This window comes from Pimephales promelas, chromosome 24 (assembly GCF_988280905.1).
Source record: "Pimephales promelas chromosome 24, fPimPro1.hap1.1, whole genome shotgun sequence".
Lineage (NCBI taxonomy): Eukaryota > Metazoa > Chordata > Actinopteri > Cypriniformes > Leuciscidae > Pimephales > Pimephales promelas.
In genome coordinates, this window is record NC_142792.1 from 1,170,460 (window position 1) to 1,194,684 (window position 24,225).

General features: G+C 42.3%; 1 protein-coding gene across 1 annotated transcript; it reads right to left on the reverse strand.

The window, feature by feature from the left end:
- Positions 1–1,152: 1,152 nt before the first annotated feature.
- On the reverse strand, positions 1,153–22,388 carry lrig3 (leucine-rich repeats and immunoglobulin-like domains 3). Its single transcript, XM_039660568.2, has 19 exons — positions 21,968–22,388; positions 18,420–18,491; positions 18,261–18,335; positions 11,812–11,946; positions 10,869–11,012; positions 10,244–10,387; positions 9,539–9,682; positions 8,833–8,976; positions 7,762–7,842; positions 7,195–7,266; positions 7,041–7,112; positions 6,488–6,651; positions 4,511–4,858; positions 4,104–4,385; positions 3,423–3,887; positions 3,104–3,259; positions 2,896–3,024; positions 2,308–2,478; positions 1,153–2,059 (listed from the first exon to the last, which is right to left on the reverse strand). The coding sequence occupies exons 1-19, from the start codon at positions 22,162–22,164 to the stop codon at positions 1,908–1,910; spliced, it is 3,147 nt and encodes a 1,048-aa protein (XP_039516502.1). The 5' UTR covers positions 22,165–22,388; the 3' UTR covers positions 1,153–1,907.
- Between the last annotated feature and the right edge of the window lie 1,837 nt (positions 22,389–24,225).

A 24,225-nucleotide genomic window follows, 5' to 3' on the forward strand; every position in this document is an offset into this window, starting at 1 on the left:
AGACAGACAGACATCAGACACACACATCAGGCAGACATACATCAGACAGACACACACCAGACATCAGACACACATCAGACAGACACACACACATCTGACACACATCAGACAGACATCAGACATACATCTGACACACACCAGACAGACAGACCTCAGACACACAGACAGGCACACACAGACAGACATCAGACAGACATACACACATCAGACAGACACAAGACAGACAGACAGACAGACAGACATCAGACACACACCAGACATCAGACAGACATCAGACACACACCAGACATCAGACACACATCAGACAGACAGACATCAGACACACACCAGACATCAGACACACATCAGACACACACCAGACATCAGACACACACCAGACATCAGACACACATCAGACACACACACAGACACACATCAGACAGACATCAGACACACACCAGACATCAGACACACATCAGACAGACACACACATCAAACAGACTATATCCTGAACATCTGTGTGTGGCTGGCCATCAAACGTCCCTCAACATCTGGTGTGTGTGAGAGACGGGGCCACTGACCTCAGATCTGCTTCACTCTCACACATCCACTCAGACTCTCACACTCACAGTCAAACACACACTCACTCACAGACCTGTGTTCACCCCCCATCCTGTGACTAAGTAGAGTAAATAGATTTCTCATGATCTGTGATCTCGCTGCCAGACACTGCGATTTCTCCTCATTGCTGCCAGATGTTGCAGGCATTCGATGGCCGGCCACTCACACACACACACACACACACACGCACGTACGTTCAGATGCTCCTCGGCTGATGTGGGATCAGGCTAAATCCGCTGGTGGTCCAAGAAATAGCTGATTTCCGGTCTAGTTTTACTGGAGCCGAAAGCGAAGTGGAGAATAAGTGGAATTCCAGTCGTTCTCTCGTTTAACATTCATGCGTTTATCAGATGCTTCATCCACTGCATTACACACACACACACATCCTCATCAGTTCCTGCTTTCCCTGGGAACCGAACCCATGACCGTGGCGTTGGACTGAATCTGAACACACTTACACGTGTAGTGTGTGTGATGGAGAGCAGACGAGGAGAGACTCACAGTGTGTGAGAGAGAGACAGGATAAAAATCACGCAAGCGTTCACACGTGTGTAGCTGCTCATGGGAGTGTGTTTATTGTGTACTAGAGTGTGTAAACATGTGCTTAAACCAAAGCTGAATAATCATCATAAACAGACCTGGATACACACATTAACCCTCGGGACACACACTCCTCCCTCCTCTCACACACTCCTCCCATCATCCTGCCGATTCTCCATATATATCCAACATCACTACGGAGGCCCTGGGGGGTCAATCTGACAGACACACACGAGATGGGAGGAAACACACACACACACACACGCCTCTGTGTTGAGAAACGTTATGATAACACTTTACACTTCGGTTCATTAGTTAAAATGCACTAAGAATGATCAATACTTCAGCATTTATTAATCTTAGTTAATATTAAATTCAACATTTACTGATACATGATTAATATCAAAGGTTGTATTTGTGAACATGAGTTACTGCTCTGAACTAACATGAAGCGATGTATTTTTATTAACAAATATTAATAAATCCAGTAACAGATGTACTGCTCATGGTTAATGCATTAACTAATGAAGCTCATTGTAAAGTGTTATCGACGTCTCCATCATCATGTCCCTTCAGAGGATCCGTACATACAGAAGACAGAAAAGAGTAGGAAAAATAATTAATTTACAAAATATAGTTTTGTATAAAATGCATCTTTCTGTACAAACGTGTCATCATTTACATTCAGCCGAAGCTCTTTCTGAGGTAGAACGTGTCTAGTTTTCGCTCGTCCTGATTGGAGGAACGTAAAGTCACATGACGTGCCGCTACGAGGCGGGAAAGTTCGTCCTGCTGTCGAAGGGCATCTCGTACACGTCGAGGTCCGGCTGAGTGCCGGCGGGATCCGGCTGAGTGCCGGCGTATGGGTTCTCCTGAAGCACGACCCCGGGATGAGGACGCCACGCTTTCCCGAACGTTCCTGAGAACACAGGGGTCACACACAGCGTTCATCAGCCAATCACCAGCTGAGGGATGAACACAAGCCACGCCCATTTATCTAAAGAGACTTGCGTTCATGCGTTTCCTAGCAATCAATCCCATGATGCTTTACTGAGCGAGTGAGGTGGAAAGACTATCTTAGTCAAATATACAGAATTGTATTACATTACAGTGTGCGTGTGTGTGTGTTTAGAGAGTAATCACAGTTTGCAGAAGCAGTGCTCTCACCCATATATGAAGTCGGGGAGCCCAGAACACACTCTCCTCGCACACACTCCTCCACACACTCTGTGTCGGCAGGCAGCATCGTCATCATGTGATCGAAGGGTTCGAGGGCGGAGCTACAGGTGTAGAACTCCCTGTTCCTGCTGAAGGATTCGCTGCAGACGAGCCTTGGGTCTGAGGAGGAGAAACACATGACTCGGCATCTCTGGGGTCATGTGACCGCATCATGTCTGGGGTCATGTCTCTGGGGTCACGTCTCAGGGGTTATGTGACCGCATCATGTCTGGGGTCGCGTCTCAGGGGCCATGTTACCGCATCATGTCTGGGGTCGTGTCTCAGGGGTCATGTGACTGCATCATGTCTGGGGTCATGTCTCAGGGGTCATGTGACCGCATCATGTCTGGGGGTCATGTCTCAGGGGTCGCGTCTCAGGGGTCATGTGACCGCATCATGTCTGGGGTCATGTCTCAGAGGTCATTGTCATGTCTCAGGGTTCGCGTCTCAGGGGTCATGGTCATGTCCCAGGGTTCGAGTCTCAGGGGTCACATCTCTGGGGTCACGCCTCTGGGGTCACGTGACCGCACCGCTCACCTGTGTAGGACTCAGGAGGATCGGGGCTGTACCGCCTCAGCATTGAACCGCCCGGCCCCTGATAACGGCAGAGCATCGGGTCGATCGCCTCCATGTCTGCATCACTTCCTGTGTCCAGCTGGCAGAGGCCTAGGGGATGAGGAAAATAAAGTCATTTATCACGGATAGTTTTCCCAGAGTATAAAGAGAGCGGAGGGTCAGATCTTACTGCTCATGTCTTTGGTCGGCATGTAAAAGCCCCCGATGGAGGAGCTGATGTACTGATGGCTGTCGCTCTCAGACGCCATAAACCCGTCCTGGCGCTCCGCTAGCGTTCCCTGAGACGACAGATAGCTCGGGATATCGGCCGGCAGATTCGTCTCATCTACACATGTGAGAGAAACAGGATTATTGCCCGTACTCACACCTGTGTGTGTGTGTGTGTGTTTAAGTGCCCACTTTGGGCTTCAAAAACACTCTTCAGAAACACTACGGGTGACATCACGAACACTACGCGCATATTTCCAGTCTATGACTTCAGGCCTGACCTGTGTTGGTGACGCTGCAGTCCTCGTTGCGTCGGCGCGTGTGGTAAATGATCACCACCCACACGAGAGACGTCCCAACCACGCAACACACCACCGCGATGATCACGATGCCCACGGTGGTCCAGCCGTCGTCCTCAGACCCTCGTCCCGTCGGAGCCCCGATGGACACGCCAGGGTCACAGTTGGGGTTAGGAATGATCGCCAAACGCACATTCCCGCGCTCCGTTCCCAGAGGATTGGACATCTCGCACGTGTATGTTCCCGCATCTCCCTCGGCGGTGTCCACGATGATTAGCAGCTGGTTCCCTGCAGCGAAGAAGTGCCGCTCGGTCACGACTAGCGGGCTGTCGTCTTTGGTCCAGTTGAGGCGGGGTGCCGGACTCCCGCCCGCGATACATTGCAGAACCGCGGTCTCGCCCGTCGCCACCGAACGGTCCATCAGCGGGCGCAGGAACGACGGCGTTTCTGGAGGAGGAACAGGATAATGTACATCCAGCCGGTTAGCATCTCAGAATAAACCCAGCAGGGTGATCAGAATCAGGTCTTCATCAGCCTGAAGGGGTTTATTCTGAGATAACAACCAGCTGGATGTACATTATTGCGCTCATTCAGAGCAAATTATTGCTCTGAGACTAAATATTTTTAAAAGTGAAGAAAGATTAGTTGTAAAGAAAGACTAACCAAGCACAGTTAGCGTAGCGTTAGCCGAGACGGCTCCTGCGGTGTTCTGGGCCGTGCAGCTGTACACACCGATGTCTTCTGTCTTCACGTCCACCATGAAAAACACGTCATCTCTCGGCATGACGTGCATCCGTCGCTCGCGGGCCGCTGGGAAATCCGTGCCTCCATCTTTCTGCCAGGCGATCTGAGGAGACGGGTGTCCGCTAGCCGCACACTCCAGTCGAGCCGTAGCTCCCGCGCGGATCGACAGATCCATCGGCATCTTGGTGAAGTACGGCAGCACTGCGGGGACAAAATCAGTTAGGGAAGACAAACTGAAGAATGAGAACCTTCCTGTCTCAACCAACTTAACCTGCAGTTCCTCCACTGGCCACTAGAGTGAAGTGCCTTCTGATTTGAAGACTTACTGTTGACAGTCAGCTTGGCTTTGCTGGAGTACGAGGAGCCGAAGTGGTTGGAGATCACGCACTGGTATTTGCCCTCACTGGAGAAGTCCACGGTTCTCAACTGTAGTGTGGTGGTGTACTCCGTGACCTCCGTGACCTCTGTGACCTCCGTGACCTCGCTGACCTGAGACCGCAGGTGGGCCTGGTTGTGGATCTCTGCGTCGTTCAGGACCTCGTTGTCTTTCTTCCAGGCGAAGGTCATCGGGGAGTCGCTGGAACTGGCCGCCGAACACACGAAGGTCACGTTCGTGCCTTTAATGGCGGATTGTGTCTCGGGCTGAACCGTGATCTGGGGTTTGGGGAAATCATCTGCAGTGCAAAACAACACACCCATGACTTAACATTCTGTAAACGAAGCTCCTCTTTAAAGGAGTAGTTCACTTTCAAATGAACATTAGCCCATGATTTACTCACCCCTCAAGCCATCCTAGGTAAATATGACTTTCTTCTTTCAAACGAATACAATCAGAGTTATATAAAAAAATATTCTGGCTCTTCCAATTTTTATAATGTCAGTGGATTGCAACCAACAGATTGAAGCTCATAAAAGTGCAGCTGTCCATCATAAAAGTTGAAAAATAAAATAAAAAACATAAAAAAACACATGCACTTTTATGATGGATAGATGCACTTTTATGATGGACAGATGCACTTTTATGATGATAGATGCACTTTTATGATGGACAGATGCACTTTTAGGATGGATAGATGCACTTTTAGGATGGATAGATGCACTTTTATGATGGATAGATGCACTTTTATGATGGATAGATGCACTTATATGATGGACAGATGCACTTTTAGGATGGATAGATGCACTTTTATGATGGACAGATGCACTTTTAGGATGGATAGATGCACTTTTATGATGGATAGATGCACTTTTATGATGGACAGATGCACTTTTATGATGATAGATGCACTTTTATGATGGACAGATGCACTTTTATGATGGATAGATGCACTTTTATGATGGATAGATGCACTTTTATGATGGATAGATGCACTTTTATGATGATAGATGCACTTTTATGATGGACAGATGCACTTTTTGGATGGATAGATGCACTTTTAGGATGGATAGATGCACTTTTATGATGGACAGATGCACTTTTATAATGGATAGATGCACTTTTATGATGGACAGATGCACTTTTATAATGGATAGATGCACTTTTATGATGGATAGATGCACTTTTGTGATGGATAGACGCACTTTTATGATGATAGATGCACTTTTATGATGGATAGATGCACTTTTATGATGGACAGATGCACTTTTATGATGGATAGATGCACTTTTATGATGGATAGATGCAATTTTATGATGGAGAGATGCACTTTTATGATGGATAGATGCACTTTTATGATGATAGATGCACTTTTATGATGGACAGATGCACTTTTTGGATGGATAGATGCACTTTTAGGATGGATAGATGCACTTTTATGATGGACAGATGCACTTTTATAATGGATAGATGCACTTTTATGATGGACAGATGCACTTTTATAATGGATAGATGCACTTTTATGATGGATAGATGCACTTTTGTGATGGATAGACGCACTTTTATGATGATAGATGCACTTTTATGATGGATAGATGCACTTTTATGATGGACAGATGCACTTTTATGATGGATAGATGCACTTTTATGATGGATAGATGCAATTTTATGATGGAGAGATGCACTTTTATGATGGATAGATGCACTTTTATGTTGGTTGCAATCCACTGCAATTATAAAACTTGGAAGAGCCAGGATATTTTTTTAATAAAACTAATTGTATACGTCTGAAAGAAGAAAGTCATACACGCCTAGGATGGCTTGAGGGGTGAGTAAATAATGGGCTAATGTTCATTTGAAAGTAAACTACACCTTTAAGAAAAAGCCTGACTAAACTGGGTCAATCACGTGACGCTCGCCCACTCACCGCACACAAACTCGTCCTGGGCGACGGCGAATACGCTTCTGCCCTTCAGCAGATGTGGATGGGCACAGCTGGCGTTCACCAGAGGAAGAAAAGCATGTTCTGCCACCCACGGAGAAAACCACTTGAGCTGGCAGTCACACAGCAGACTAGATGTGTTCAGGAGCCTGACAGGGCGACACAAACAATCACTGTAGGAACTAGAAAATGCTTTTTTTAATAAATGTCATAATCGTTAGTTAACACACAACTATTCATCACTTAAGTGAGCTCATTGTTTCGGCATTAAATTATTACACTGTTTAAATAATACATTTTTAGCTTACTGTGACTATGTATATGTACATTTCTGAAATACATAACTTAGACAGTCTCTGATAACAGAACTATCCTAACTGTAATGTGGACTCCTGCACTTCCTGTAGAGCTGCTGTAAATCATGTGTGTACTGTGTAGCGCTGTGGGAATTAGCGCGTTAATCTTTGTGATTCATTTGAGATGTTTAACACACACAAAAAAAAAATAAGGCAACCGTGCCGCTGTGATTCATACGTACAGCTCCGTCAGCTTCTTCATCTGAGAGAAGGCGTTGGCCTGCAGCGACATGATGGCGTTGTTGCTCAAATCCCTGTGATGTGAGGACGGAGAACACGTTTAAGAACGAACACACATCATCCTCATCAAACATTAGTGATCTGAAAGAGACTCACAGTTGCTCCAGCTCGTCCAGGCCCGTGAAAGACTTCCTGGTGACCGATCGGATGCGGTTCCCTTGGAGGAACCTGAGGAGCAGAACAACGACTCGTTCGGTGTCCCCGGCACTGATACTGATGTGCAGCGATCATTACAGTCAAAACTACACGTATTCAGACACATCATCACAGTTTATCCGCTATAGTTTATAAAGGGGTGATAAACATGGTCTCAGATCAGTGGATTTTGTCCGTCTTTCTGTTAGACTCTCACACATGAATTATGTTGAATATCTGTCAGCTGTTAAATTGAACTACACAATTAGAGAATACCAGTTTAGCTCAACCAGTGACCAAGCAATGCTTCATGTTGTTCAGTGTGTGTGTAAAAAGAGCATTAGCAATTAAAGAAAACACACATCAGCAGAACATCATCAGCTCAAAGTGGACTTTATTTTGCTCTCACATAATGAGCTATAGTGTCCTGATCACACTAGTGAAAAAGATATCTAAAATGATATCTGGTGTCTGAATAATGTTTGGTTTGACTGTACACTGAGATAACATGATCCTGTAAACACTCACAGCTTCCTCAGATTGTCCAGAGCGGAGAAAGGGCCGTTCATGTCCTCGATGGTCCATGAGATCTCGTTACACTTCAGATCTCTAAAGCAAGAGAAACCAGAGCAAACCACAGTGTTAACGTCCACACCCAGGAAACACCAGTCACTGAGCTGCCTAGGCCTAAAAATGAGCTCGCAGCAAACCAGACGCTCGAAACCTGCTGACTGCATACTAATTCATGCTAGCAATGTGCTAAAACATACTAATTCATGGCAGTAACATGCTAAAAATGCCATTTCATGGTAGCAATGTGCTAAAACATGCTAGAAACATGCTAATTCATGGTAGTAACATGCTAAATATGCTTGCAACATGCCATTTCATAGTGGCAATGTGCTAAAACATGCTAGAAACATGCTAATTCATGGTAGTAACATGCAAAATATGCTTGCAACATGCCATTTCATGGTAGCAATGTGCTAAAACATGCTAGAAACATACTGAATATGCTTGCAACATGCCATTTCATAGCAATGTGCTAAAACATGCTAGAAATATGCTAATTCAAGGTTGTAACATGCTAAATATGCTTTACTTGCAACATGCCATTTTATGGTAGCAATGTGCTAAAACATGCTACAAACATGCTAATTCATGGCAGTAGCATGCTAAATATGCTTGCAACGTGCCATTTCATGGTAGCAATGTGTTCAAACAGCCTTTGGCTTGTAATATTTAGGGTTAGGGTTATTTTTTAATAGTTTAATATTCTAATTTAATATTCAACAATATTATTGATATGCCTTTATTGACACCATTATATTATATTATGATGGATAGATGCACTTTCATAGACTTCAAAACAGAAACACTCATTCTCTGCCATTATACATCTTGGAAGAGCCAGGACATGTTTAATATAACTCTGTGTTCGTCTGAAAGAAGGGTGTCATGTACACCTAGGATGGTTTCAGGGTGAGTAAATCATGGGCTAATGTTCATTTTTGTGAGAACTATCGCTTTAATAATCTGCACTGACAGCTCGTTCACTGAAAGCAGAAGTGTTGGAAGTGCTCCAGGAGTCGGACTCACAGCGTCTGCAAGTTGGCGAGGCCTCGAAACGCTCCGTCGGCGATGAAACTGACGCGGTTGTTCCCGACGTGGAGCTGCTCGAGAACACTGAGTCCGACGAAACTGCCCTCCTCCAAACGGGTCAGCTGGTTCCAGCTCAGATCACTGGCAGACACACGACAGATATATCAGTCAAGCATCCCACACTGTGTTGAACGTCACGAAAGAAGGAGCTGAGGTGTCCCACATAGCCTTTAACTGAGTCACATGCTGTGTCTGAAACACTGGGTTTGAAACTTGATTAAAAGTATGTTCTGTATGACATTAATGTGTGTAGTATGAATGAGATTCAGTCGTTCTACATCTAAAGTCTATAAGAGCTAGTCTGATGTAGAATTCATCTGTGTATTTTCAGCTTCAGAATCATGAATATGTTTATTCTGGTGTCAATATTGTCCTGTGCATTGGGTTTCCAGTCCAAGTTACACCCAGAATGTAATAGTAAATTCAGCATTTTAATCAAAAATTTTAATGTTTCTTGGAGCATCGCAATAATGTCATATCATGAGTTCGGTACCGTGACATGAGGGTCTCGTTACAGCCCTAGTCTATGGATAATCTATCCAACAAAATGATGAAAGAAGACAACGCAGCCGAACACAAACACACATGTGACTCCTGCGCAGGCATGATGGGGCAGACACACACACACACACACACGACTCACAGCTCGGAGAGTTTCTGGCAGAACTCCCAGGCGTCGGCTCTGATGCGGATGATGTTGTTGTGCGACAGATGAAGTTTCTGCAGGGTCAGGAGCCCGTAGAGCCAGCCTTTACTCACCTCCGTCAGGTTATTGTGCTCCAGCTGTCTGCTCACACACACACACACACACACAGGTTTGTTGTGCAATATTTGTGAGGACATTCCATAGGCGTAATGGTTTTTATACTGTACAATCTGTACATTCTGTCCCCCTACACTAACCCAACTCCTTAACCTACCCATCACACACACACACACACAAGCTCTGATGCGCCGGAGTACAAAACAAGAGTAGGACTTGGTTCCACTTTAATTTAAGGTGTTACTGTTACAGTGTAATTATATATTTAAGAACTGAATAATATTAGTTAACAACATGTCCTTACTATAAGGTTAGGGTGGGACTAATTAAATGCATAATTTACTGTTATTAATAAGGTAAGTACATGTAACATGTAACAAGGACACTGTAGAATAAGCTGTTACCGAAAAGAGGAGCAGGACCTACCCAGGACATCACTCACAGCACTTCCATGTTGTTGAGAACCCAGAAAGCCCAGTCACACACACACACACACACACACTAACCCGACCCCTAAACCTACCCATCACACACACACAAGCCCCTAAGCGCTAGAGTAAAGCAGGAGAGCAGGACTTGACTCACAGCACTTCCATGTTGTTGAGACCCCAGAAAGCCCCGTCCATGAGGCGTGTGATGCCGTTCCTCTGGATCTTTAGCGAGCGAAGGCCGTGGAGTCCGTGAAACGCCAGACCCTCGATACGCCGAACACGGTTCCTGCTCAGCTCTCTGTCGATCACACACACACAAGAGTCAAGAACAGCTCTCTGTCATCACACACACACAAGAGTCACATGAAATCGCACTGAAACCGGTTTGGCTTTTCTCGATTATAAAGCGAATGCTGTGATTGCTAGTTCTGTGCAGCGTGTCAGTGAAGCGCGGCTCGCTCCGAAAGCACTGCGAGTTCCAGTCGCTTATAACGTGCGTCTGAAAGACGAGTCAAACATCTTTCCAGACATGAGACGCATTTATGTCCAACAAAAGACAACATGACATAACACACTTTTACTCCAAACTCACTTCATCAGGACAGAGCTCGTCCTCCTGTCAGATGATGCGCTTCTCACACAGAATATGGCAGTCATGCGTTTAATAATTATGTTTCATCAGAGCGTCTCAGACGCCCTCTGGTGTTCAGAGGGATATGTGTGTGTGAGACCCCCTCTGGTGTTCAGAGGGATTTGTATGTGTGTGTGTGTTCACTTACAGGGTCTGCAGGTGCGGGAGCGGGAAGATCTTGGGTGGGACGGAGCTCAGCCGGTTCTTGTTGAGCTTTAACACCAGCAGCGAGTTGGACAGGTTACTAAAGCAGCCGTGCTCCAGCGTGGAGATACGGTTGTTATTCATAAACCTGCAAACACACGATTCAAACACAGATTCATGACATGCAGACATGCCAATTCACAGAAGCCGTAGTTAATGATAGCTTTAGCTATAGATAATAAACTACTTCTGTTCTCAGTCTTTTTGGAATCAGCTATAGAAGAACTTAAACTAGTCTCAAAGAGCTCACACTTCTTTTCAAAGGGCTTAACTAGTCTGAAAAGAATATAAATGAGCCTAAAATACCTTTAACTATTCTAAAACAGCTCAAACAAGACTTAAAAGGGCTAAAACTAGTCTGAAAATAATATAAATGAGCCTAAAATACCTTAAACTATTCTAAAACAGCTCAAACAAGACTTAAAAGGGCTAAAACTAGTCTGAAAATAATATAAATGAGCCTAAAATACCTTAAACTATTCTAAAACAGCTCAAACTAGACTTAAAAAGGCATGAACTAGTCTGAAAAGTGCTTAAACCAATATTTAAAAATCTTAAACTAGTTTAAGCTCTTTTATTCTAGTTTAAGCACTTTTAGACTAGTTTAAGCACTTTTAAGAACATAAATTAGCTAAAAGAGCTTAAACTAGCATAAAAGTGCTTAAACTAGTCTAAAAGAATTTAAACTAGTCTGAAAAGAGCTTAATCTAGTATTAAAAAAGCTTAAACTAGTATTAAAAGTGCTTAAACTAGTATTAAAAGACCTTAAACTAGTGTGAAAAGAACTTAATCTACTATTAGAAGAGCTTAATCTAGCATTCAGAGAGTGTTGGAGTGTGAGACATCATGTTTCTGGAAACGGGTCAGCTCAGAGCAGAAGGACTTACAGGTTTTTCAGAGGAAGTGGAGGAAAAGCCCCGGCCCGAACCTCCATAATATTGTTGTTGCTAAGGTCCAGCGTCTCCAGCACGACCAGCAAACCGAGCCGATCCGACGAGATCCTCGAAATCTTGTTGTTTGCTCTGAAAACAGAAAATAAAGGCGTTTCAGAAAGCAGATTACAGTGTTTCTCCGGCTCTGATGTCAGCACGCCTCACAACAGCTCACAGCCGCCCTTGTTGATCTACAGACGTGCGCACCAGCGCTAGATCTGATGGCCGATCGCGGGAGGTAATGCGCTCACTTCATGTGTGGGGGTTGCGGGAGAATACAACGATTCGCGGGACTCCGCAAACTAGAAATAACTATGAATAAAACATAAAAAAGTAATATATTTGTATTCATCTGTTGCAGAAAAGCAACAAGAACAAATAAAACAAAATAGAAACGATTTACAGGCCAGAGTTTCCATTCATAACATGTTTGCAGCGTTGAGCGATGTAGCCAATCACAGACGTGCGTGTTGATTTCTTGAACGCAATGGCCAATCAGAAGCATTTACGATAGACTCCCTCACCACACTTTTGTTCAGTGCTGAATTCTGCATGCTGGCAAATCCTCTGATTATAAAAAACACACTGCAGATATTCTGAGAGATTGATTGTGCAGTCGGCTTCACTGTTTATAACAGGTGTGTGAGATCGCGATGAACTGATGTCAGCTTTCAGGAATTATTAAGGGAGCGCATTCAGACCATGCACGCAGGAGCCTATGCTTTTATGGTAAATTAACAGTGGTTTGTGTGTTAAGATTTAGGGTAGGGTCGGGTTGAGTTTACATCAATTTTACTTATTGTTTTTGTTATTAATTCAAGTGCATGAGTCCATTGCTTTTATTGTTTTGTTCATTTATTGTGGACATTTAAAATGTTTTCCATTTTCAGTGTTAAATAGAAATAAACCAATAGTCTTTAGAAATAAAAGTTTATTGATCTTTGAAAAGGAGTACCTGGTTGCATTATTATGCCATTATCATTATTTTACATGTACTGTAAATGTCTCAGAACAACAATATTAGGGCTTATAGCAATAATTTCTTGGACAATTTAGCGCCCAGAAAAAAATTATCATAACAGGCCTTCGTAAGCTATTCTGAAAAGTGCTTAAAAGAACATAAATGAGCCTAAAATAGCTTAAACTAGTCTAAAAAAAACCTGAAAAGAGCATAAACTAGTAAAAAAAAATGCTTAAACTAGTCTGAAGGAAATCTGAAAGCTACAACTGCCCTTGGGTCCAGAAGAGTGTTATTTGGTTTATAAGGTAATTACTAACAAGGTATTTAAACACAAACACCGCTGGTCCTTCCCCCAGTGAAAGCGGCGCTGCCGAGAACTAGCCTCCCGAGCGAACGCATGCTAAACTGCGGCGCAGGAGCAGTATGTGTGAGACACAGAGACGCCTTTGTGTGAACACATTCCCTGCACTCGCGGGTCTACACCTCTGCGTTCATGCAGGGGAAGCTGAGCGTAACATCACAGGTCATCGCCAGAGAGACGACACGTCACGTGACACACACTAAAAAAATCACCACAAATACACTACCAGTCAAAAGTTGGATCGGTAAGATTTTTAATGCTTTGCTATTCTGAAAACCCCCAAAAAAACAGAAATATTTAACTACAGTAAAGTGTACTTTGATCAAAGCTGAATTTATCATCATTACTCCAGTCTTCAGTGTCACATGATCCTTCACAAATCACTCTAATATGAGGATCTGATGATCAACACACAGTTATGATTATTATCAATGTTGTGTTATTAATAAAGTTATGTACTCCTTACATATATTAGAAATAGAATCTTTTGTAACATTATAAATGTCTTTACTGTCACTTTTTGATCAATTTAATTCATCCGTGATAGTGATTTCTTTTATTTCTTTCAAAATATAAAATATATTCTTTCAAAATATAGTTTAATGTTACAAAAGCTTTTTATTTCAGATCAATGCTGCTCTTTTAAACTTTCTATTCATCAAATAATCCTGAAATAAGTGTAAATTACTGTGTTCAACAGTGATAATAATCATAACTGTGTGTTGAGCATCAGATCCTCATATTAGAGTGATTTGTGAAGGATCATGTGACGTTGGCTAGCTTACCGATCCTTCTCACTGGTAGTGTAACTTAACCTAAAATGCATTGAACTACAATTAATTCTTTAATATATATCCTCAGTGTCTCATCCTCAGCTCAAGCCTGTTTAAGAAAAGCTCACAGTGAAAAACACAAGGCACACAGAGGCATGCTGGGAACTCTGTGCTTTTGTGAAGAGGCGAAGGTGTTGAGCGAGCGAGACAGATAAAGACACGGGACGTGCCGGAGCAGATCCCTCTGGAGAGACGTGTGAAGGAAGCATCCCACAGGAAACCAGGAACGCCACCCATGGGAATCTGACAGATATACATGTGAATGGATGGAAAAATAAGCTTGTTTGCATTAAGATTCTCAATCCTAGTTCCTGTTTATTACCTCGCTGTAATTCCTCATGACAGAATAGCCATAAAATAACCAGACACATCTCTCTGTGTGTGTTCAACATCTGCTGAGAGTGTGTGTGTGTGTCATCTCCCCCTCCTCCTCCGTTCACACAAACAAGCGGCTCATTGTGTCTCATTGCCGCACACAACTCAAATTTGTTCAACCAATTTTCAGCAAATAGGGTTGTTACACGCCGTTAGTTTAATCAGCGCCAGAGTCTGAGCGGGATATTTTTAGCGCCGCGAGCTAAACGCCAAACCCCGATGACAAATCTGTGACAATCATGGAAATCCATCCAAATAAAGTGGATAGAGAAAGCAGCGCTGCGAATGTTTGGCACGTCAGCACATTATGAGCGTTATTAGACAGTCACACGGTGAATTTCACAATATAGACACTTTCCACAGTCTTTGTGTGAGTTTTTGGCAGATGAGACAGAAGGGAAAAAGTCAAGTTGGCTCCGAGATGATCAGAGAAGAGCTCACACACACACACACACACACACATACGGTCTGAAACACATTAACCAACTCAATTTCAACATATTTTCCACATGTTGTAAAGATCCTGCTGCTTTACGTTAATGAGCGAACGAACCGTCCTCAAACTGAGCGGACCGACTCAATATTTTAACATCATCTCTGCCACTAATACACTTATTTCAGACAGAAATCCAATGGAAAATACTTGAGATTTCCAAGCGGTCCCGATGAGTATTAGATAATCTAAAAAGAGATATAAAGTGCTTGACAAGAGCTTGAAACAAACAAAAAGAGCTAAAGTTAGACTAAAAGAGCTTAAAATTACTGCAAAATACCTTAAACTAGACTTCAAATTAGTGTAAAAAGCTTCAACTAGTCTAAAACAGCTTAGATTAGTCTAAGAATGCTGAAACTATACTTAAATTAGACTAAAAAAAACTTAGAATAGACTGAAAGTCTAAAAATAGTTGAATACTACACTAAACTAAACCAGCCCAATCTAGTCTAAAAGTAACTATATTCAGTTGAGAAATTCAGTAGTATTTTAAATAACCATATGATCATGACTATTGTTAGATAATTCAGACCATTAAATACTTTACAAACATAAGATTTATATTTAAATGTATGCATTTAGCAGACGCTGTTTGAAACTTGATGAATATAAACCAAAAGATCTGATTATTCACAGCAAATGAATCAGCCTTACGTCACACTAGCGCTAAAACCAGCAAAACTACGAAGCGATTAAAGCTGCACGATTTTGGAAATATTAAGAATCACGATTTTTGTTTCTGTTTAAATTGAGATCACGATTCTGAACAGAAAAATAAACAAAATAACATGTAATTTACTAGAGGTTCTGACAAAATGTCAATCGCTGCAGTCTGTTTTAATAAATCTGAACTAATAAGTGAATGATTCAATGACTCACTCATAAATGTTTGATTACTGGATGAATCGGTGTCTTTAAACGAATCTCTTGAATGAATGATTCAATGACTCACACATATTCTAACAGTCACGTGTCGCCGCCTACTGGTGTAACGATGTAACTGAAACAATCTTTATTTGAAGCATCAAGTTTCTTTCTTTGATTTGCTACTGTTATCAGAGTTAATATTACTATAAACTATAAACATTATTAACTATAAACACAAAATAAGTTTGTTTACATAATGTGTGTGTGTGTGTGTGCTGTGTATAATTATTTTGCATATATTTGAGTAATATATGCATACTGTATATAATTTATATTACATATAAATGTAAATATTTTATATAAAATAAATAGGCACATTTTTTTAAACATGCATGTGCGTGTATTTATACACAAAATAATTATACACAGCACACATACACACGTAAACAAACAATTAATCATTGCACAACCCTAATAAACACACACAAGATCAACGTGCCTCGGCTTTGCATCGCACCTGAAACTAAAAAACACCATCTTTACTTGCTTGTGACGTGTTCTGGAGTGTAAATAAAGCCAGAGTCATATATATATATATACGGGTCTGGGTATCGAATAGCTCCTGCCTCTTATTCAAACACTCCCTCAGACTGAGCGTCTCTCGTGTCTGACCCGTCAGCGAGAGCACACAGCCCCGGCTCCACAGCTGGGAGCAATTCACTCGCCAACACCGCCATTAATCCAACCATTCACAGGAATTTATGGCCGAGAGCAATTTAAGAGCCGTCGAAGCCAAAGCTTGTGAGTAATTAGCTGGAAAATTCGACCGTCAGACTGAATATTTTTGATTCAATTCAAAATGTATGTTTCGCCACCCGAGACACCGCTCATCCGTCCTGATCTTGATCAGACAAAGCCGTGTCAAGCCAACACGAGACCTGTGAGCGTCAGTAAACGCCGCTAGACTAAACACCGGCTGCAGATGTTAATGGAGTCGGATGTTTCTGGACGGTGTTGTATTTAACACTCAGATGAAGCTCCACACCGGCGCCGTCACACACAGGAGACCAACAAATCCCTGCCAAACTGTGTTCTGCATCCAAGAGGAAATACCACACACACTCACTCTCACAATCACACACACAGACACTCTCACTTGCTCAGAAATTCACTCCAGACTCTTCAACAGGGAAATTTTATGCGTCACGTTTTCAAGATCCATAAATAATAACTAATATGACAATGAGGAATATTTCACAAAACCAGATTCAAACAGTTTTGGCTTGCATTAAAAACACTCTCAAAACCGCCTCATGCAAATCCGACCAACAACGCTTTTTCAGAACTCGCACCTGCAGAACAACCCCAACTCAGAGGTGACGTTCCAAAAGGACCACCTGTGTGTATGAACACACGAACACACACACACACACACACCAGCTGATGTCAGTGTAAAATATGAAGAGGTTTTAATTTGGTTTGACCTCGCGTTATAAATCCAATCCGTTCATCTTTTAAGACATGCCACCCAAACTCACTCACTGGTCAGTCTAACAGATAGCCCCACCCCTAAACTCACTCACTGGTCAGTCAAACAGACAGTCCAACCCCCAAACTCACTCATTGGTCAATCAAACAGACAGTCCCGCCCCCAAACTCACTCATTGGTCAGTCAAACAGACAGTCCAACCCCCAAACTCACTCATTGGTCAATCAAACAGACAGTCCCGCCCCCAAACTCACTCACTGGTCAGTCAAACAGACAGTCCAACCCCCAAACTCACTCATTGGTCAATCAAACAGACAGTCCCGCCCCCAAACTCACTCATTGGTCAGTCAAACAGACAGTCCAACCCCCAAACTCACACATTGGTCAGTCAAATAGACAGTTCAACCCCCAAACTCACTCATTGGTCAATCAAACAGACAGTCCCGCCCCCAAACTCACTCACTGGTCAGTCAAACAGACAGTCCAACCCCCAAACTCACTCATTGGTCAATCAAACAGACAGTCCCGCCCCCAAACTCACTCATTGGTCAGTCAAACAGACAGTCCAACCCCCAAACTCACTCATTGGTCAGTCAAATAGACAGTTCAACCCCCAAACTCACTCATTGGTCAGTCAAACAGACAGTCCAACCCCCAAACTCACTCATTGGTCAGTGAAACAGACAGTCCAACCCCCAAACTCACTCATTGGTCAGTCAAACAGACAGTCCAACCCCCAAACTCACTCATTGGTCAGTCAAATAGACAGTTCAACCCCCAAACTCACTCATTGGTCAGTGAAACAGACAGTCCAACCCCCAAACTCACTCATTGGTCAGTCAAACAGACAGTCCAACCCCCAAACTCACTCATTGGTCAGTCAAACAGATAGCCCCAGCCTGAAACTCACTCACTGGTCAGTCTAACAGATAGCCCCACCCCCAAACTCATTGGACGAGGTGTGAGCCGTCATGTTGGGTTGCTCAGACACACAGGAGTAAAGCATGATAAAGTCTCATACTCACAGAATCAGACAGCTGAGGTTTCCAGCATCTGGGCCCAGATCCGGGATCGACTCGAAGTCGTTGTTATTCAGTTTTCTGTGAACATAAAACCAAACGATTACACATGTAGATTTCCAAGGAGATTCAAGGAGAAAAAATACCCCAAACACACACACTCACATTTCGCTGAGGTGTGTCAGGCTGGAGAACAGCGCTTCGGGAAACGTGCGTAGCTTGTTATGGCTCAGATCCCTGCAAAGAAGAAAACAGCCGTCAAAGACTTTCTGTAGAGAACGAAAATAAACCCAACTAAACACTCGTACAGTATGACATCATCACGCCAGTTCAACTCGGCACAGCATTAATGATCCAACCGTTCAAACATACATCGTACACAAATGCTCCTGTTAAAGCTTCTTCATGGACACACTGATGCTAATAAGAGATGTGATTAATTTGTATTTATAAATACACACATGTATGTGGGCCTATATATTTAAGAAAAATGTGTTATATATAAACACATTTATTAAATACATAAATTGTGTATTTTTAAATACATAAATTGTAAAATATACACACACACAATTTATATTATGTTATATCTACAAATTAATTATACACAGTACACACACATATATTATATAAACACAAACTTTTATTTTTCATTTGATTCTGCTGTAAAAAACAAAAGTGTCATTACTCAGAACAATTCAGTTCAATAACGGTTTCAAAACTAAAGTATAGTGATGATAATTATACAATTATCATATTCATGTCCACATTATTCCCATAGTACTGTTCATCAACATGCTATCAACCTAAATTAATAATAATTTCCAACATAACACAGGCCGATAAACACACCACATGTTAAAGCTAACAAACACACAGCACTGCAGATGCTGAATGCTAACGTTTAGTTCAATCATATTTTTAACGATTTTGTCAATTTTCCAGGAGGAATTTGACGGTGTAAAACTGCTGGCGTCTCCAACGCTCCGGCACTGAAAACACCCTGATCTTCCAGATGTAAATCATGAAAAGCTTTTTTTCCTTCTATTTTTCCATTCTGGCAGCGAGAGTTATTCACAGCCAAAGACTCCAGGCCTCTCCCTCTCTCTCTCTCTCACACACACACACACACACACACACCGGCTCTTAATGGCTTCCATCTCTGGTTGGGTTTAGCTGCTAATTCAGCAGAAATAATGGGCCTGGGGAAAACAAAAGCTCCTGCAGTATGACGACGCCTGAACATGTGCAGTGTGTGTGTGTGAGCATCACATCAACAGCTCAATGTATGAACACACCAATCATAACACACACACCAACAGCTCACTGTATGAACACACCAATCATAACACACACACACCAACAGCTCACTGTATGAACACACCGATCATAACACACACCAACAGCTCACTGTATGAACACACCGATCATAACACACACACACCAACAGCTCACTGTATGAACACACCGATCATAACACACACACACCAACAGCTCACTGTATGAACACACCGATCATAACACACACACCAACAGCTCACTGTATGAACACACCGATCATAACACACACACCAACAGCTCACTGTATGAACACACCGATCATAACACACACACCAACACCGCTCACTGTATAAACACACCGATCATAACGCACACATGAACACTGCACACTGTATGAACACACCGATCATAACGCACACATGAACACTGCACACTGTATGAACACACCGATCATAACACACACACACCAACAGCTCACTGTATGAACACACCGATCATAACACACACACCAACAGCTCACTGTATGAACACACCGATCATAACACACACACACCAACAGCTCACTGTATGAACACACCGATCATAACACACACACCAACAGCTCACTGTATGAACACACCGATCATAACACACACACCAACAGCTCACTGTATGAACACACCGATCATAACACACACACCAACAGCTCACTGTATGAACACACCGATCATAACACACACACCAACAGCTCACTGTATAAACACACCGATCATAACGCACACATGAACACTGCACACTGTATGAACACACCGATCATAACACACACACCAACAGCTCACTGTATGAACACACCGATCATAACACACACACACCAACAGCTCACTGTATGAACACACCGATCATAACACACACACCAACAGCTCACTGTATGAACACACCGATCATAACACACACACACCAACAGCTCACTGTATGAACACACCGATCATAACACACACACCAACAGCTCACTGTATGAACACACCGATCATAACACACACACCAACAGCTCACTGTATGAACACACCGATCATAACACACACACCAACAGCTCACTGTATGAACACACCGATCATAACACACACACCAACAGCTCACTGTATAAACACACCGATCATAACGCACACATGAACACTGCACACTGTATGAACACACCGATCATAACACACACACCAACAGCTCACTGTATGAACACACCGATCATAACACACACATGAACACTGCACACTGTATGAACACACCGATCATAACACACACACACACCAACACTGTACGTAGAACGTCCAACACATGGGAAGTTGCTGGGATTACTGATAACTACACTGAACACTTTTTCATGAGCTGAACTCAAAGATCTAAGACCTTTTCTATGTACACAAAACGCCTATTTCTCTCAAATGTTCACAAATCCGTCTAAATCTGTGTTAGTGAGCACTTCTCCTTCGCCGAGGTCATCCATCCATCAGGTGAGGCGTATGTTCAGTGTAGGATCACCTGTGCTTTTAATTGAAGCACTGTGTTATACTACCCGTCACAATGGTGTCTGTTAACAAATGTACAAGTGTTATGAGCAAAATATATATGCAGGAGTATAATTCTCAAAATACATCAGTAGTAGACCCTTTAAAGAATATATGTACAAAATATGATAGTTCTATCTGTAAATTAAGATGTTTTATATACTACTTTTTGTAGTAGTCAGAGGAAGCAGAAAGTGAACATATCTGGTCATGTGACCTTCCACACTAGTCACATTATTAGATTTTAATCAAGATCTATTTAGTCATTTAAAAGTTGAATTTTTTTTTTTTTTGCCCAAAGTCAATAACCTTTTTAGAGCTTCCAGAAATAAGAAATAAGAGGCGGTCACAATTGGGATTAAATGGGTTAATTACAATGAGTTTGTTCTTCATGAATAAAATAACAAGCAAATAAAGTCCAGATTCCCTTCTCACAATACATCATGGTATTGTTATTATGTTGATGAAAATATTACTTTATTTCTCTCTCTTTATGAATCTGTCTGATCATCTAAATATATCAAGAGAAAAACGTTTGGGTAACATCTAGATTTTAATTAGATTCTTTGGGCCTTTAAAACGAACACACACAGACAGACACACACACACAGGCACTCTCTCTCACTCACCCTCTCTCTCTCTCACTCACAAACACACGAGGAAAATCGATCAAACTAACTCAACTCTGTCACTGTTTAGATGGAGAAAAGTTTGTTTATTCTAGTTTCAGCCTTGTTTGTTTTAGTTGTTTTTCACTTCAGTGGTCTAAACGGTCCGCACACTGTTATCATTCACCACCGTGTGTGTTTTCCCATATCTAAACGAATGTGGATGTTTTGATTGTGTTTGTTTGATCGAGAGAGACACAAAGGATCTGAGATAAAACACACTCACAGGCTCCTGGTCCGCGCGGGCAGCCGCTCCGAGATCATGCCGTGTTTCAGTGCACTGCAGTCGGCGTGGGGTCCCGCACACGAGCACACGGATGGGCAGGGGTCCGGGTCCAGGTCCGAGTCTCCGTGAAGCGCTTTAAATCCCGTGAGGTGAAACACAAGCAGCGCGAAGCTCACAGCGCGAGCGGGCTGCGGCATTTTCACCCACAACAACAAAACTAACAAAAAGTCCACAAAATCGATCCTTAAAAGTTTCAATTCCGCACGAATATGAAAGAGAACAAAGATCTAAGCAGGTCCGCGTTAAATTAACTCTCTTTTCGCGTTTAATATCATGAATAAAAGTACATAAATCAGCGCCTCACCAACCGCTCCATCTCTGAGGAACTTTTTTCCACCGCGCGCTGGAATCAGAACAGCATTCCGCGGCGCGCGCTCCCGTTGGCTGACCACCAAGAGGGATTCTGGGTAATGTAGTACAGGCAGACAGAGACGCTTATCAAAATATTTGGCACGAGAACATTTGGCTTTCCCGTTTTTATTTCATAATCAGTAGTTTTTCAGGCAGAATTTCGATACTTAGTAAGTCAATTGAGAGTTTTCATCGCACAGTTTGACTTTTAATGTCATAATTTTATCTTAGTATGTCATAATTTCACATTTTTGTTAAATTTGACTCACAATTTTGACTTTTATGTCATAATTTCGACTTTTTACATCGTAATTTGATTCAGTGTCATCATTTCTGATTTCAGCAGCTTGCATGGAATCACTTGAACATATAAAACGTTTATTTAATGTGATGATTTTGGCCCCTATAATAACATGTTCCTGTATAATAAGGTGTGGACAAGCTTTATTTCTTAAATCCATCAGAAAAGTATGTTTCCACTAAACCCTTTACAGGAACAATCCTAGTTTGTGATCCTGAGTGTATTACCCAGGAGTCATGACATGTTTCCCCGATCATTATGAATTATAAGTAGGTTAGTGGTTGGATTGAATATTTGATTGTCCTACATAATCAGAGGGACAGACAGACAGAAATCAATTCTTATTAAGCAAACGGCATTTGCTTTCATTTCTAATCATGATTATAACCTCAAGCTAACGATCGTCCGGTTCGGCCCGAATATAACAACTTATTAAGGATTGATTTAAAAAGACATGTAAAGGCTTATTTTATCCTGCTTGTAAGCAATTCATACTTTAAAAAAACATATTAAATAAATATATTATTTATATTTATTTATAATGGTTGTGTTGTTATTTAGGCCTATTTATTTGAAATATGCTCTAAAACAATGCTGGGTTGTTCCAAACCAACTTTGGGTCAAATATGGACAAACCCAGCCGTTGGGTTACATTTTTAGCCCAACGTTTGGGTTAAACATATGAATTTGTCATTTTTATGCTTAATAATAACAACCTGTGCTGTGACTTTGTAATAAACTTGTGACTTCCAGGCGTAGATCATGTGTGTGTGTTATTCAGTGATTACAATATTGTGTTACTCCTGAAGAAAGTAACTGTTACGCTTTATGGAAATAAAAAAATGTTTGGTTCTGTGTTCTGTTGTAAATGTAAAATAATGCATTAAATCTGCTTAGGGAACTCGTGTGAAGTGTTACGCCCAACACTTGTGTTTATTGACGGCGAACATTTGTTGGCGTAAAATATGAATGCAATGTCTTTGGTGTAAAAGATCCGTGTTAAACGAGTCCTGCGTCTCGGCTCGTGGACAGATGCCAGTCTTTATACTCAGAATAGCAGAAACCCCGTCTTCCCAGCATGCACTGCTCCGCCAGCACAAACATGGCCGTGTGTTTGACAGCTGATGGTGTTTACGAGTGGAAGAAGGGCCGATTCTGTGCGGAGACACACACGCTCATTCCTGCAGGTATATCTGCGGTCTGTGGAGGCGCAGGGCACTCTGGGTATTCTGGAACTGCACTTACTGCTGTTTGTTCAGCCAAGAATCACAAACACGAGTCATTAACCCATAAAGCTTCTGTATCATATTCACATCTGATGATCACATGATCAGTTTAGACTCTGATGTCAAGTTTAGTTTAACTGTCCACTCTGACCTCTGACCTGCTCCTGACCACACACCGCTCTCGCTGGCCAGAACTGAGCTGAGATCGGGTTCCTACATTTAATATTCAACAATAATATTTTTGATCTGCCTTACTTCAGGTGGACCATTTTCTTCTAGAAAAAAACTTTATGTTTAAAACTAAACTTGCATTATTTTCA

Bases quoted from the DNA above. Each gene is read 5' to 3' on its own strand.
- lrig3 (XM_039660568.2), bottom strand. From the start codon at position 22,164: ATGCCGCAGCCCGCTCGCGCTGTGAGCTTCGCGCTGCTTGTGTTTCAC. The intron at 6,652-7,040 runs GTACGTATGAAT...TCGCCCTGTCAG, and splicing joins ATGAAGAAGCTGACGGAGCT to GCTCCTGAACACATCTAGTC. The intron at 3,025-3,103 runs GTAAGATCTGAC...CTCATCCCCTAG, and splicing joins GCCGACCAAAGACATGAGCA to GCCTCTGCCAGCTGGACACA.